Source organism: Lottia gigantea (assembly GCF_000327385.1).
Source record: "Lottia gigantea unplaced genomic scaffold LOTGIsca_83, whole genome shotgun sequence".
Taxonomy (NCBI): domain Eukaryota; kingdom Metazoa; phylum Mollusca; class Gastropoda; family Lottiidae; genus Lottia; species Lottia gigantea.
Window position 1 is genome coordinate 46,127 of NW_008710756.1, and position 13,884 is coordinate 60,010.

The following is a 13,884-nucleotide window of genomic DNA, read 5'->3' on the forward strand; positions in this document are numbered from 1 at the left end:
TCTCAAACATTGTTCATGGTTGAATCATCCATTATGTGAATAAAACTCGGTGAAACAGGTAATTTTTAGCTATATCAAGTAGGCTACATGGACGTGTATATTTTTTTAAATGAGATACATCCATTAGAGTTTCATAGAAAAGTCATGAGAATTATCATTCAAAAATAACAAGGTAAACAAAGGTGAAATTTGGTAATTTTTAGTGAATCAGATTTTTAATAAAATAAGAAGATATGGAAATTGAAATTGCTGTTGTTATATATAAAGGACTTTTTAATATTTTCTAGAAATAATGTTGTCTTTTATTATTTTTTTAACAAGGACAAAATTGAATGAACCCTGGCAAGATATTCATTTGTTTACCAATAAAGGTCATAAATACAACCAATCATGACAAAAAATAATAAATTTCAGTTTATTTTCACAAATTAGGAGATTTAAGTAATACCTACTTGTTTTTAATATTGTAGTCTAATTACAGACTTCAAGCTCAATGTAATTGTTCCCAATCTAAAATGTGTTTGTTGGATTGTATGGAGGTTTTTATGGGTATTTGGGAAACTGAAAGTATTGATTTGCATCATTTAAATTTTCAGTCAGATATCTGTGGACTTGCAAATACATTGAAATTAATTTCAGTCACTATTGCAAAAGCTGTTAATAATTGATTAACTGGACAGTTGATCTATAATCATTTTTCTTTAATTACTGGAACCAAAGACATTTAAAGGAATGTTGGAATAATGCAAATAGAAACCATAAATGGCCCTGATAATCATCAAAAAGCTAGAAAACCTCTTTACAATCCCTTTAATATATATCTGAGTATTGTGTAATAGAACTTAACAAATTTAAATAATTTACATCAAGCTGAACAGATTGTCTTGTTTTATATTTTAACCCAGTCTAGACAAGTATACTGTTTTTAAAATAGTTATACCACCTTTCTAAGATTACATCTATTTATTATAGGATAGCAACACTTGTAGCTAAGTGTCTAATTAGCTGTACACTGTAGCTAAGACATTAATTAGCATGTTTGTTCATTCGTTTGTTTTTCAAGCTTTAATCCTGAATGAATGTTTTGTTTATTAATAAGTAATGAATACCCAGATATATTGATTGTTATTTTCCTATATATAGACAAGGTGGTCATATAATCTGTCTCACACAATAAACACTCTTACTGACAGGTTATGGTATAAAAAATAAGCAAAGCTAAAAATAGTTTATTACTCTTTAGCAAGTTCCATTACAGAGTTCAATATAGGTAAATATTTCCTTATCAATGTCAATTTTTACATTTTCAGGTATATCTCCTGTTTGTTTTATTTGTTTAAGTTTTAGTTGTGTTTTTAAATGTGTATAGTAAATCATCTACAGTATTTGTACTGAAGTGTGGAGATCTAATTCAACATAAGAAAGTGACAATCTTAAAGGTTTTCTTAACTTTTTATGTGCATTTTGGACCCTATTAGCATCAATTTGCACTATTTCAATTTTCAGTCAGACGTCTGCAATTCCATTAAAATCTAATAAGATATATTAGAGATAAATAGTGATTTTTAATGCAATAGTGCTGTTATAAAGTCAGGGCACAATAAACAATATGTCTTCAAAATGTTTAAGTAAAAGTATTTCTTTGACACATTTTTGTAGAAAATTAGGAAATCATATCAAAAGAATCCAATTGACTACCATTATTGGTGATAAATCCCTTAAGCTTAGGCAAGACCATGATTAAATCAATTGTCCTCAATGAAAAATTGTTAGGAAGCTTTCCGACGGTATTAATTAAGATTGTATGGATTTTTTTCTGCTCGACAGTTTTTAGTCATTAAGATCTGTAATTGTGCTGATATAAGTTTCTTTATCATTTCAGATAAAACTACAACAAAATGTCCGACGAGAACAGAGATGATAATTTTTCTGACATCAACGCCTTCAATAAACCAGAATTACGTTCTTCTTATACGACCTTAACATATATCAACGAAGATGATGATGACACTGTATCACCTGACTATGTAGGTACTGAGTTTAATGACGATGAATCCTCCACTGATTTTGACAATCCAAATTCAAAACCAAGTTCAACGGAAAAATTAAGATTCACAAACAATAATAGTGATTTCCTTCATGATGTTTCACCAACAGACAACAACAATAGTGAAACAAAAGATCACAAGGATGGGAATGATGCAGCTCATTCTGATGGACTAAAGGAAAATAACAACATAAGTGAACCAAATAAACATAATGGATCTACAGTGAACAAAAATTTAAGTGAGCCAAGTGTTCAAATTCAAAATGGCCACAATTCTTCAACTGGTGTTAGTGATACAAACTCTTGTCCAACAGCCATTTTTTCTACTAATAACCTTGAAATGGATTCTACTCCGAGAATAACTCAGACTAGGTTTGATGCATCACAAACACCTTTGACAAAAAGACGCATCCTAATACTAAAATGTTTGGCCGTGGCTGTAGCCATTTTCTTTTTTCCAGCTGGAATACCAGCAGTCTATTATGCATTTAAGATAGACAAAGCTTTTCAAGCAGGAATTATGCAAGGGAATATAGATTTAGCTTTAAAATATGCCAAAAGGACAGAGAAATTAGTTATCTTATCATTGGTATTAGGAGTTCTATTTATTGTGATGTGTTTTGCTATTATTGAAAGAGCGGTGTATGGTAATGAATATTATTGGCATCATGGAACTGTAGCTGGTCGTGGATAATTATATAAAGTGTATAAAGAAGACAGTAATTGAAGACATTTGACAACTGTCATGAATACAGTCAACATCATTTTATATTTATTATACTGCTCTTTAAGAAACATATCATAATCACTAATACTCATACAGCATTCAAATCTATATCTAAGATTCATCTTGTAATTTCTATGTCTACTCCCTATGTTTGGATTTGAAGATTTTAAAACTTTCTTAAATTTTTAATAAATATACTTTGGTTTTCAAAACTTCATTTAAACTGTGATTAGGATTGCATAAAAGTATGAATACCACTGTAAAATGTGTTTTTAAAATTATATTTTGTTTTACCTCCTTTACAAAATGATGTAGTTTGAAACTACAATAATAAATTGATAAAATCGATTTTGTAAAGATGTTATCGTCCAATGAAGAAATCACATTATATGCAGTCAGAATTTACCATTAATGACAAAAGTGCTTAAAGTTGACATTATCTTATATAATATTATTCCAAATTAATAAAGCATACCGGTACCTAGTGATGACTAAGTTATTTATAGTAATATTGATGTCATAAATCAATTCTTATTGTGTCTGCCATTATATTTACTCTGTAATCAATATAAAATTGCTATAGATACACTATCTTCTTTAAGGGAATCAATTAACATATTTTTTCTGACTTATCAAGTGACAAATTTTGGGTCAATCTGAAAGTTCAATAGGGGATATTGTAAATTAAAATATAGCAAATGTGATAACTTTTCTTTTGAAAACTTCATAATATGTTCTTGTGCTGCAAATGCAAGTTGGCTGAATAACTACTTATATATTTCAAATTATTATATGATAAATCCTGTCTGTACACTTGACATTGTCAAAAATGATCAGAACCAGTTAGAAACATGAACGCTACTTCACTATCGAAATATAACTGAAGCATTTTTTCAGGTTTATTCATAAGATGACAGTCTTTAGTGGCACAAATTGGCACATTGACAATTTTGTGAATTTTGTGCAGTCAGACAAAATTTGATCTACATAATGTTAACTTTGAAATAACCACCACCCTCCAAAATAATTCAAATGTGGAATAAAAGCTGAATTATCTAATTATACTATTCTTGACTACCATGCATGTAATTATTGTGTAAGTTTTGGTGATTATTAAAAGGTGAATATATTATGAATATAAACATATTGTTTGTATTGTTGTATTTTGTTGTGTAAATACTCTACTAATAATAAACTGTGATAAATAAATAATTATTTACTCTTATTGCTTGTTTTTTATATACAGTATATCCTGCTCACGCAACCACCTTTATTAAGCAATCGCCTTCAATATGCGATCACAATAAAATCCCCCCTACGAGTTTTCAATGTAATTAACGACTGATAAGCGAAAAACCTTCATTACGCGACCAGCGACCGTGTATTTACACTCCCGTGTAATCATATTGAGTCAATTAAGCGACCATGACATTTATTAACTACCTTGATAAAACATCACGTTGTTTCACACATCAGTGAGATTATTAGTGATTTTTGCTAATCGGTCTAAGGATTAATTTTATAGCTTGTTAATGATTAATGTCAGTCTATTATCGATATAAAAAGGAAGCTAAGCAAGAGCCATTCAATTTCAAAATGTCAAAGCCCACACGTAAAGTTTTAACATTAAATGAAAGGGTCAAGGTCATCAACTTGGCGAAAGCCGGGAAAAGTGGTCGACAAATTGCCGATGAAATAGGTGTTTGTAAGTTCCAAATTCAGGGAATTCTGAAGCGTAAAGCAGAAATTATGGAGGATTTTGAAAGCAATGTTTCTCCCAATCGAAAACATGTGAAGCGGTTCACCGGCAATGAAGAAATCAACAAATTAACTAGGGAGTTTTTTAAAGATTGTCGCGCCCGGAATGCTGTATTGAAAGTGACAACGATGATGATGATAATGTTCCCTTATCTGTGTTGAGGAAATGTAAAGAACCGACAAACTTCTGTACAAGATTTCCTAATTAAAAAATGTAAATAATATCTATAATGTTATATTGTTATTTTGTATATTTCTAATACATAGAATGAAATAAAGGAAATGAATGAAATTGTTTCAGCCAACTCAATTCTCTCATAAGAGACCACCTCCAGTAAGAGACCGTTTTTGAATTTTCCCCTGCATGGTCTCTTCATACAGTTTATACTGTACCAACTTATTTTATGCTGAGCATGTATATTTCTGTTCCTCACCACATGATATTATATAAAAACAAGTCTATTTCTTTTCAGGATAGAATTTTAACTCAACATAACTTCATTCTAGTAGCACATTAAATGTTCCTTTAGAAACAATATGATGATAATCCACATCTAGCTTAAAGGGACAGATGCGCCATTTTCGGGGGTTGATTCAGTCTTGAATGTATGTAAATAATCTTAAAAAGTACAGTACTAGAAATGTTAAAAAATCGCTTAATTCCTTTAAAAAATACCTCAATCTGGGAATTACTCACTATTTCTATATATATCTTTTCTATATAATTATATATTACGAGTCGTCATTTTAAAAGACGATAATCCTAGACACACTCAAATTTCTATGGTCAGCTGTGAACACTGTTACTGAGTGGCTTAGCTAAAATAATTTACATTTCTGAGTATGACTGGTCAAAAAGAATAGCCTGTGAGTCTCTTTAACCTATTTTTGATAAATCAAGGGAAATAACTTAAGAATTGTTGACAACACTAATGGCATACAAATTAATATTGTTAAATTGGAAAGTCATATATCATTACCAAATATGTTATCAATGAATAAGATTTGGCATTTCATAATTCAGAAAATGTGAACTGTGTAGGCATACTTACCAAAGCTTTACTGACAAACAATACTGCTTGACCAACACCAATCTCTGGTAATTTAGAACAAAGTCTGAACATCTTGGTTATAAAGTATTACAGTTTACACCATTTACTAGTTAATTCTATAACTGAAAAACACATTTATAATACTATCAATATACACACCACACTACTGTATGGCACAGGTAAGTTAATACAGGCATTTCTTGGATTTTTATTATTCTTTATAAATATGATTAAAAGTATAATAAGGCAACCACAGTCTGATGCATGGTATAGCAAATTATGTTTATGGACATAAGGAATCTTTACCAAATTCCATCAAAATTAGAATCAGAAATATGAAAAATTTCTAAAATAATCAAAGATGGTTATGTTTAAAGTTTTCATTATCAAAAATGTTGTAAGTTATACCTGAAAATATTTCTAAAGTTTGCTATTTATATCTATGTATCTTCCTGATCAAACTGAATTTGTACAAATTGGGATTATAAGCAGTTTGATCTAGTTTTGTGTTTGGCTTTATAATGGCTCGATATTATTTAGAATACTATGTAAGAGACATATTTCTCTACAATTAGGAATTCATTTTAGTCCAAAGAGCGTAATGTTTTGGGACTTTCAGAAATGTTTAGGAAACAACACTCTAATTTTTGGTGTATAGTTTTCACAAATTTGAGCAAAAAATGTTTTTGACCTACAAAAAAAGCAGAATGTCCCTTTAACCCACATTTCATAATCAATATGGTGTCGCAAAGCTTTTCGGAATTTTTATGGCAGGATAAATGAATCAAAAATTTGTCAAAATGGCCTGTATTGGGCATAATGTTGTATTGTGTATTGATGACACATCAGAATTATGGCACATTATTTTTATTTCTGAAACATGGAGTGATAGAATTTACTATAAGAGACTAAAGCAGAGGTTACAGCACTCCAGATTTCCTTTGCTCGATTATTGTACGTCAATTTGATTACCTGCTGGGATATATGCATTGATCACCTTAATTAGATTTGCTTTCATACAGAGGATAAATGGTTAGATCTTTGCTTAATTTTTGGAATTTCTTATTTTCAAGCAGTCATTTCAGATGAATAAACTGAGCTCAGAATTTTTCTCTCTCATTTCACACATTTTTTAAATAAAATTTTCATTTGCATGTTGTCTTAGATAAAAGGTTTGAAAATTTTTAATTTGATTTTGAAATAAATACACTTTGCAGCCAGAAATTTCCTATGAAATAAACCCACAAAAATGAAAATAAAATCAATAGGTTAGAGTTTTATTTTCTACTCATCTGCACCTAATTGAACTAATGAAGACAGGCAACGTCTTGTAGTGTGCACTGAGGGTAATTTTTCCAGAACAGACACATTGGCCTGCTATTTTTTTATTTCCAACTGTCAAGGGATCTTTGTGCACAGACTGTAACATACAGAGACTCGGTTTAATGTCCCATCAATCTGAAGGACTTTCTTTCTGACTACATTATCTTATCAGCTTACTGACTTGAATTTTGGCAATCATTTCTGTATGAAATTGAAATATCAAAAAAAAAATGATAGGAATGCAAACCATCTTTTAGTATTGTTATCAATGTACCTTTAGAAATTATTTAGTCTGTATTACATTTTCTTCATTCTTAGGCTAGGCTACTTAAATAGAAGTAATGAGCATGTTTGTGGTCTGTAGGTTGCGTCTAACAAGAAACGAAAGATCATGTATCAATCTTCAATCATTTGTTTACAATATAATGTTTTGTTATTTTGCATAATATTTCTAGTATAATTGTAATTTTTGTGAAATTGTCATATCATCAAAATGGGGTACGAATCAATCACATAGTATTTCGTTTTATATTATAGCATTAGTCAAAAATTGTTCAAACCGGAAGCAAAATGGTCGATTTTAGTCAATAAAAGAAAGTAATATCTAAATTTTACCAAAAATCATGGTTTTGGGTGTAGAAAATGAAATAAAGCCTTCCTCCCCATTTTCTCCCGGGATAAGAAGATTCATTGACACCCTAGTTACAGATGGGCGATTCGGTGTGTGTCCTGGAGAAGTCAAAGTTTCTCAACCAAAATCAGGGTATGTATTTTCAACCCCGAAAAGTAAAAGTACTGCCCTATGACTGTATTGTCATTCGAGTGTTATAATCTATAGGGCGAAGTATCTTCTTTAGTCATTTGCTAGATTTCGTATGCTTTTTGATTTAGTAGGCCAACCTAACCTAAACCTACTTTAATCAGACAGGGCACAAGATGTCTTACGTAGTATGGGCTGCAGATATTATGAATTTTAAATAATGTTTTAATTTTTCCTTTTAGTTGTTTAAGTACAGATGAGGTTCCCAAGTGTGATCGTTTTAAATTAACTATACCTTATGCTGGTGACACAATAACATGTAAGTTTATTTAATAAGCTTGTATAAGCTTTAAAAAAGTTGTTTTCACTAGAATCCTGTCTTCCAGTTAGTCCATGGCCAAACCTCCTGTCATTGTTCTTCTGTACCTATTTAAAACACTGTGTTCAACTGTGATTATGGAGACTTTCCCACACTGACCAAGATTAGAACCTACAACCACAATTTGTTGGATGAAATAAAGTAAATGACATCATGTAAAGATTCCAAGGCTGTTACCCACTGTGCTACAGTCTGTCTTCATGTAGAGACAGTTATCTAGATATTTCAGCTTTGTTCACTGTGCTTAATTTCTGGTACATCTTTTAACAAAAGAACCATTATAACCATTTGAATTAAAATTCGGAAAATTTCATTTCAGGGGAGGTAATTTTTGACTGCACACATCCATCAAACCCACCGGATTTTATTTTTGGTGTAGAAGATGAAGGATTTTATCCCAATATCGAGGATATTCAGGTAAATTGTGTTTGATTTAATTTTTTCATCTGAAGTATGAATGAGGAATGAGCTATAGAAATAAGAAAATACAATGGTAAGATGGCGCTGCAGTATGTCTGTGAAATATAGACATCACAAAATCTCTTGTTTGATTTCAATTGATACAAAAAATGTCTGCTTTTCAGTTAGAAATAAAAAAAATAAGCTGATTTCACCATCCCAGCAAATTTGCCTCATTGGACACTACAAGGTGTCAACCCAAACTCGAGCAGAAATCAGGAAGTAAACCTTTATTTCATTTCATTTTAGAGTTTAGTGATGTGGAATCCACAAGATGTAAAAGGTTTAATTTATGTTGTAGAAGAGCTATTACAACATTATCGTCAGTTTCAACTATCTTTATTAGAAGGATCTAGGTTACAGTTTGAATATACACATCTTATTGAACATACTTCTAGTAAAGCTGAAGATATTGAACTTATTGTCTCCAGAAATGAGGTAAGCGTAAAAAATATTTTTGAAGTCATACAATACTAATACTATAAATTAGTCTATCTAATTGGCCATCTCTAGTCAACAGTTTGTATTCCACATAACTTGAAGTTATGTATATGTATGGTTATTTAGAGGCTTTATAATATATAAACTCATTTTTTTTTTTTAGAATCGAATCGGACCAGTTAACTTCTTAATTAAATTAGATCTTGATTTATCAAAAATACCACCAATACTATCAAAGGTATGATTATTGATATTTATTGATTACTTTTTTTACGTGGTAGAAAGGTTGTATATGGGTTCATTTGTTTGATATTAAATTTACTTTATACATCATATGAGGCAGGGGTATCTTTTGCTATGGCAATAGTTATTAAGAGTTCATCTTTGATTTTGTACAAATTGGAGAAATCTTTAAAGACTTACTTTATTGCACCTTGTTTTTCCGGAATGTCCATTTGGCTGATATTTACATTAGTATATATTCTTGAACCGTCATTATGAGAATTTTAACTTCAGGATTTTAGTGGTACAAACTCAGCAGTACTATTAGTGAGTTATTCTACCCCAGAAGGTTATCGAGTTTCACCACAGTTATTTCTTTCACCTGCTGTTGAATCGTAAGTATATATCATTATATAGTTTATTGTTTATAGGCGTGGGTACTGCAGTAATTTTGAATAGTTTGCTAGCTAGCAGAAGTTAGATTTCCTACACTGGATAGGTTTCTGCTTATATCTTTAACAGTATTTGAGAAACAATTGTGTCTTGTATGGTCACAAATTATTGTCACAAGTACAAACTATCGAGAGCTAAATAAACTCCCTTGTTTACCCTATCATGTTCAATATCTTTGAGAAGTGACGGATGAGTGGAAATTAAAAGTTTTCTATTGGGGAAACGAAAGAGCCACATGCTTCTCATTCTCTACCTACTGGCTTCTCTCTCGGTTTCACCACATTATATCTTATGAAAAGTGAAAACCAAGAACTGTATGTGTATGACTTGTTCTTGATTTGTGTTATTTAAAAAGTGTAATGGATCCTGTTCTGTGTTTTGTAGAGCATTAGGTGGATCATTACATTTAAGAATCCCATCATTTTCATCTGGTGAAACATTGTTTGACTATGTACCTAGTGTTTATACTTTACTTAAAAACAAGGTAAGTTATCTCAGGTTCATTTAAGGAATCGCAATTGACAATACCTCTTCCATAAGTCGGTGAATGGAATCACAAATTTTTCTCACTAACTTCAGTGAAATTGTTTGAAACTATTTATAAGACTATAGACATTAACCACTCCTATCAACTACATTATCAAATATCACAGAACTTTATTAAGTTATAATTAATGAATATTGTAACTTTGAAGATAAAGTGTTCAATTTAATCTAATTACCCCATATCAGGCTACCTATTGTGACACTTGTATTACATATTACACATTAGTACCATATGCATAAATTTGAAGGATATATTGAAGTTTATATATTGTTTAATTTTTAAATTACTAGATATTAGATTGGTAAAGAGATAATTGGTAACAGATTTGTATTAGTAAAAAGTAATATTTATTGAAATAGTATGGGATAATACATAATAAAATAATAATCTATAGTAGGTGTTGCAATTGTACTAGTGTACTATTAGTACATAGAGTACCGATACGCATGTAAAAATTATTAACACATTTTACTAATACTATGATGAAATGGATTAAAATAGAATATTTTACATAAATATTTTAGTTAATTGATAAATCACTATCATACTAGAAAATTTTGATAATCAGTTCATATTTAATGTAAGTTTTCATATGATAGTCCCAAAACTATTTTTACTATTTGATTTGTCCCTTGTTGAATAGTTAAAGGCTAAATACTCTGATCCTGGTGTTAAGATATGGTTATAACAATTTCTTAGAAGATTTCCAATTGAAGTCGTCTGGTTAATAACGAATGCTCGTAAAATAAAATACTTTAATCAATCTTAGAAAGTGTCTTCCTACTTCTTTTATCATACAATCTCTTTGAAGGTTTCATTTAAAAATAATTTATTTCTACATTGAAAATGACCTATTTTTCTAGATTTCTGATGTAGTTATAGATTGCTACTTTGCTCCTAAAACATGTAAAGAGCTGTCACTAATATGCAACAGGTTTTTCTTCAATTCTTCGTTGAAGTTTTTGAATGAAAATGAAATAGGTTTTTTTTCCCTTTTTTTCAGATAAAACATGTAGTAGATAGTTTTGAAAAGAGAGAAGAATATGTTTCAGCATTTATTGCCCATTATGGAAGGTAATAATATATTTGGTTTATTTTCAAATTTGAGACAGATAGATATTTTGACAGTTATAGGCTGGAGTAGAGTCAGAAAAAACTAGGCCCTGTTTTATAGAGATTTTCCACAACCCTGAAGATGTGTTTTTTCTAACTTTGTATTAAATAACCTTTACGTTGACTGTAAATTTTGTTTTGTTAGTATATCATTACTCTGTGACCAGTGAAATTTTGGCCGACGAGAGATCTGTTTCATTTAAAAAAAAAACCTTGATGGAACCACAGAAGTAGCATAAATGGTGTAGGAAGGTTATGATGGTATGACTGAACTACATAAATATCCATCTTTCTGATTTAAATAAATAAGTTTAAAAAAAAACACACACACCTTCAGAGGTGGGGAAATCCTCACAGAACAGTGCTTAGTTTTTCTGCCTTTACATCAGCCAACAACTGTCTAAGTAACTATCAGAGGTTGGAATTGAGGCAGATGTTTCGGTCTAACTAAAGATTGATCATTATATTTTTTGGGAAATGTTGTCCTGGAGGTTGAAGTATCTATACAAATAACAAGATTGATTTGTTACTAGCTTGAAAACATGATCAATTATTGATAACTAATTGTATAATGATGGAACTTGTTAACATAAATATTGTAGTCAGTAAGATTAGAAATAAGAACATTGATTGGTTGATCCTTAGTATTGACCAATCAGAGACCTTGTTTTGAAAAAGATTTGTAAATGACAATCTTTAATACATCTAATTGGCTAATAGTATCCATAATAGTCCATTGCATGTTGTTATTACTGTAAGACTACAAGTCCAAAACTTAAGTTTCAGGGATAAATATCCTCAAAGAATACAAAAAGTTTGCTGTTTTATTAAGCTAATAATACAGGTCACCAGCTTTCACATACAATGTTACAAACTTGGCGTTACGAATAGTTAATAGAAATAAAGACAACTCATACTAGTGTATTGATATATATATATATATGATTATATGTTATATTTCAGATCTGTTTTAGAATATGATAAAGCAAGTTTTTCAACAATGGCATTTTTATTTGAATGGAATGATTTTTACTTTATATTTAGGAGTAAGTTTTTTTCTGTTTACCACTCAGACCCAAAACAAACCTGATCGAAATCCATTTTATGACAAATTTTTTTATGCAGTTGACAAGGGCTTAGCTCTTGCGGTATCCAGTTAAAACGGTAACCAACCAAAACGGTAACAAATCTTGATAGTCGAAATGGTAACAGAGTAACCAAATCGGTAACACAAATTTGGTTAAAATGGTTACAAATCTGCCAAAACGGTAACAAGACAATAATTTGGATAAAACAGAAAGATATCAAGCTAACGGTCTGGTTCCTGTCTTAAGTATAAGGTAAAGATACTAAAATAAGGAAGTCACAATATCAGGTGACAGCAGACGTTTTTTTTTTTTTTCAAATATTTTATGGTGTTGATTTAAATAAAACTATATCCTTATGTCATATGTTGTTTATTCGTTTTAAAGTTCTTTTGTTACCGTTCTGACTGGCATTCCCTCATGCTACCAACATGTATTTTGGTTATAAAGTACTCAGCTAGTTTTGAAAGTGGTCGTTAGTTTTTTACTTTGGGACTGGAGGTAAATAAGAAAATTAAACAAACTCACTAAATGGGATATTATTTCTGTTTTAGTTGAATTACCTTCATATTTCCCTAAAGAACAACCAGTATTCTATTTTCAATCTATATACCATGAAACTAAAGGTAAACCATACATGGAAATGTTTCAAGATTATCCATATAGTCCTAGATGGAGTGGTAATGAAATGGCAGAGAGAGCCAGGTAAATTGTTTTTACTATCTATCTCTGTAACTAATTATCTAAGCTTTGTTAGTGATAAACTGATTTCCATTATCTGATAATTTTTTGACTTTGAAAATGACATTTATTTTCTCATAATCTGCCCATTGTTATAATACCTTCAACAGCTATGTTTTTAACTTTTTCAGATTGTTTATTTTGGACAAGATAGGTGCTTTTCAGAAAGCTTCAGTTTTAGCTTGAAAATCCTGTCAAAACAAAGGTGATATTTTGGTGCATTAATATTGAAAGTGCTTACGCATTGACCGGTTCCAAAGAAACCTGACTCCCAGGTAGAATTTCGACACTAAAAGCTATACTGATTCTAGATTATAAAGATCTTTTCAACTTTAAGCTGTTGGGCTTTTAAAGTCTTTGGTCAGAGGAAGTTGATATAGTGTGTCTGACATCTCAAAAGTCTATTGGACTCTCCCACACATGCATACTTTCTATCATTAGTCAAATTGGGGTGGACTTTGTTAAATTATAAGCAGCCTTTTCTGAATAAAGGATCTTACTTGAACATGCTATACATTAAAGATTTATTTTGTTTGAGAATGACCTGTATATCAGACACCTCTAGACTGCAGTGAAAATGATAGGAAAAAAAAGGGCAAGTCAAAAGCTGTGATTGAATCAAAACAGAAGCAAACATTCTAAAATTGTAAAAAGCCTCTGTGCAATGATGCTTTTTGTAAAAGGTTACACTATTGAAGCAGATTTGGTTCTTTAAATATGCTTCAGCAGCTGATAGAGCATAAAACACTTGAGCTGATAGCATTCAATTTCAACTAT

At 30.4% G+C, this 13,884-nt stretch overlaps 2 protein-coding genes across 2 annotated transcripts; both read left to right on the top strand.

Annotated features, from left to right (window-relative positions):
- Positions 1-1,898: 1,898 nt before the first annotated feature.
- Positions 1,899-2,741, top strand: LOTGIDRAFT_169181 (hypothetical protein; the record flags this gene model as incomplete). Its single annotated transcript, XM_009067500.1, has 1 exon — positions 1,899-2,741. The coding sequence occupies one exon, from the start codon at positions 1,899-1,901 to the stop codon at positions 2,739-2,741; it is 843 nt and encodes a 280-aa protein (XP_009065748.1).
- Positions 2,742-7,530: 4,789 nt separating this feature from the next.
- On the top strand, positions 7,531-13,293 carry LOTGIDRAFT_236527 (hypothetical protein; the record flags this gene model as incomplete). The annotated part of the gene is made up of 11 exons (XM_009067501.1): positions 7,531-7,670; positions 7,910-7,986; positions 8,366-8,463; positions 8,755-8,943; positions 9,110-9,184; positions 9,463-9,563; positions 10,006-10,105; positions 11,172-11,242; positions 12,245-12,327; positions 12,921-13,071; positions 13,239-13,293. 11 exons carry the CDS (start codon positions 7,531-7,533, stop codon positions 13,291-13,293), a joined length of 1,140 nt encoding a protein of 379 aa, XP_009065749.1.
- Positions 13,294-13,884: the final 591 nt, after the last annotated feature.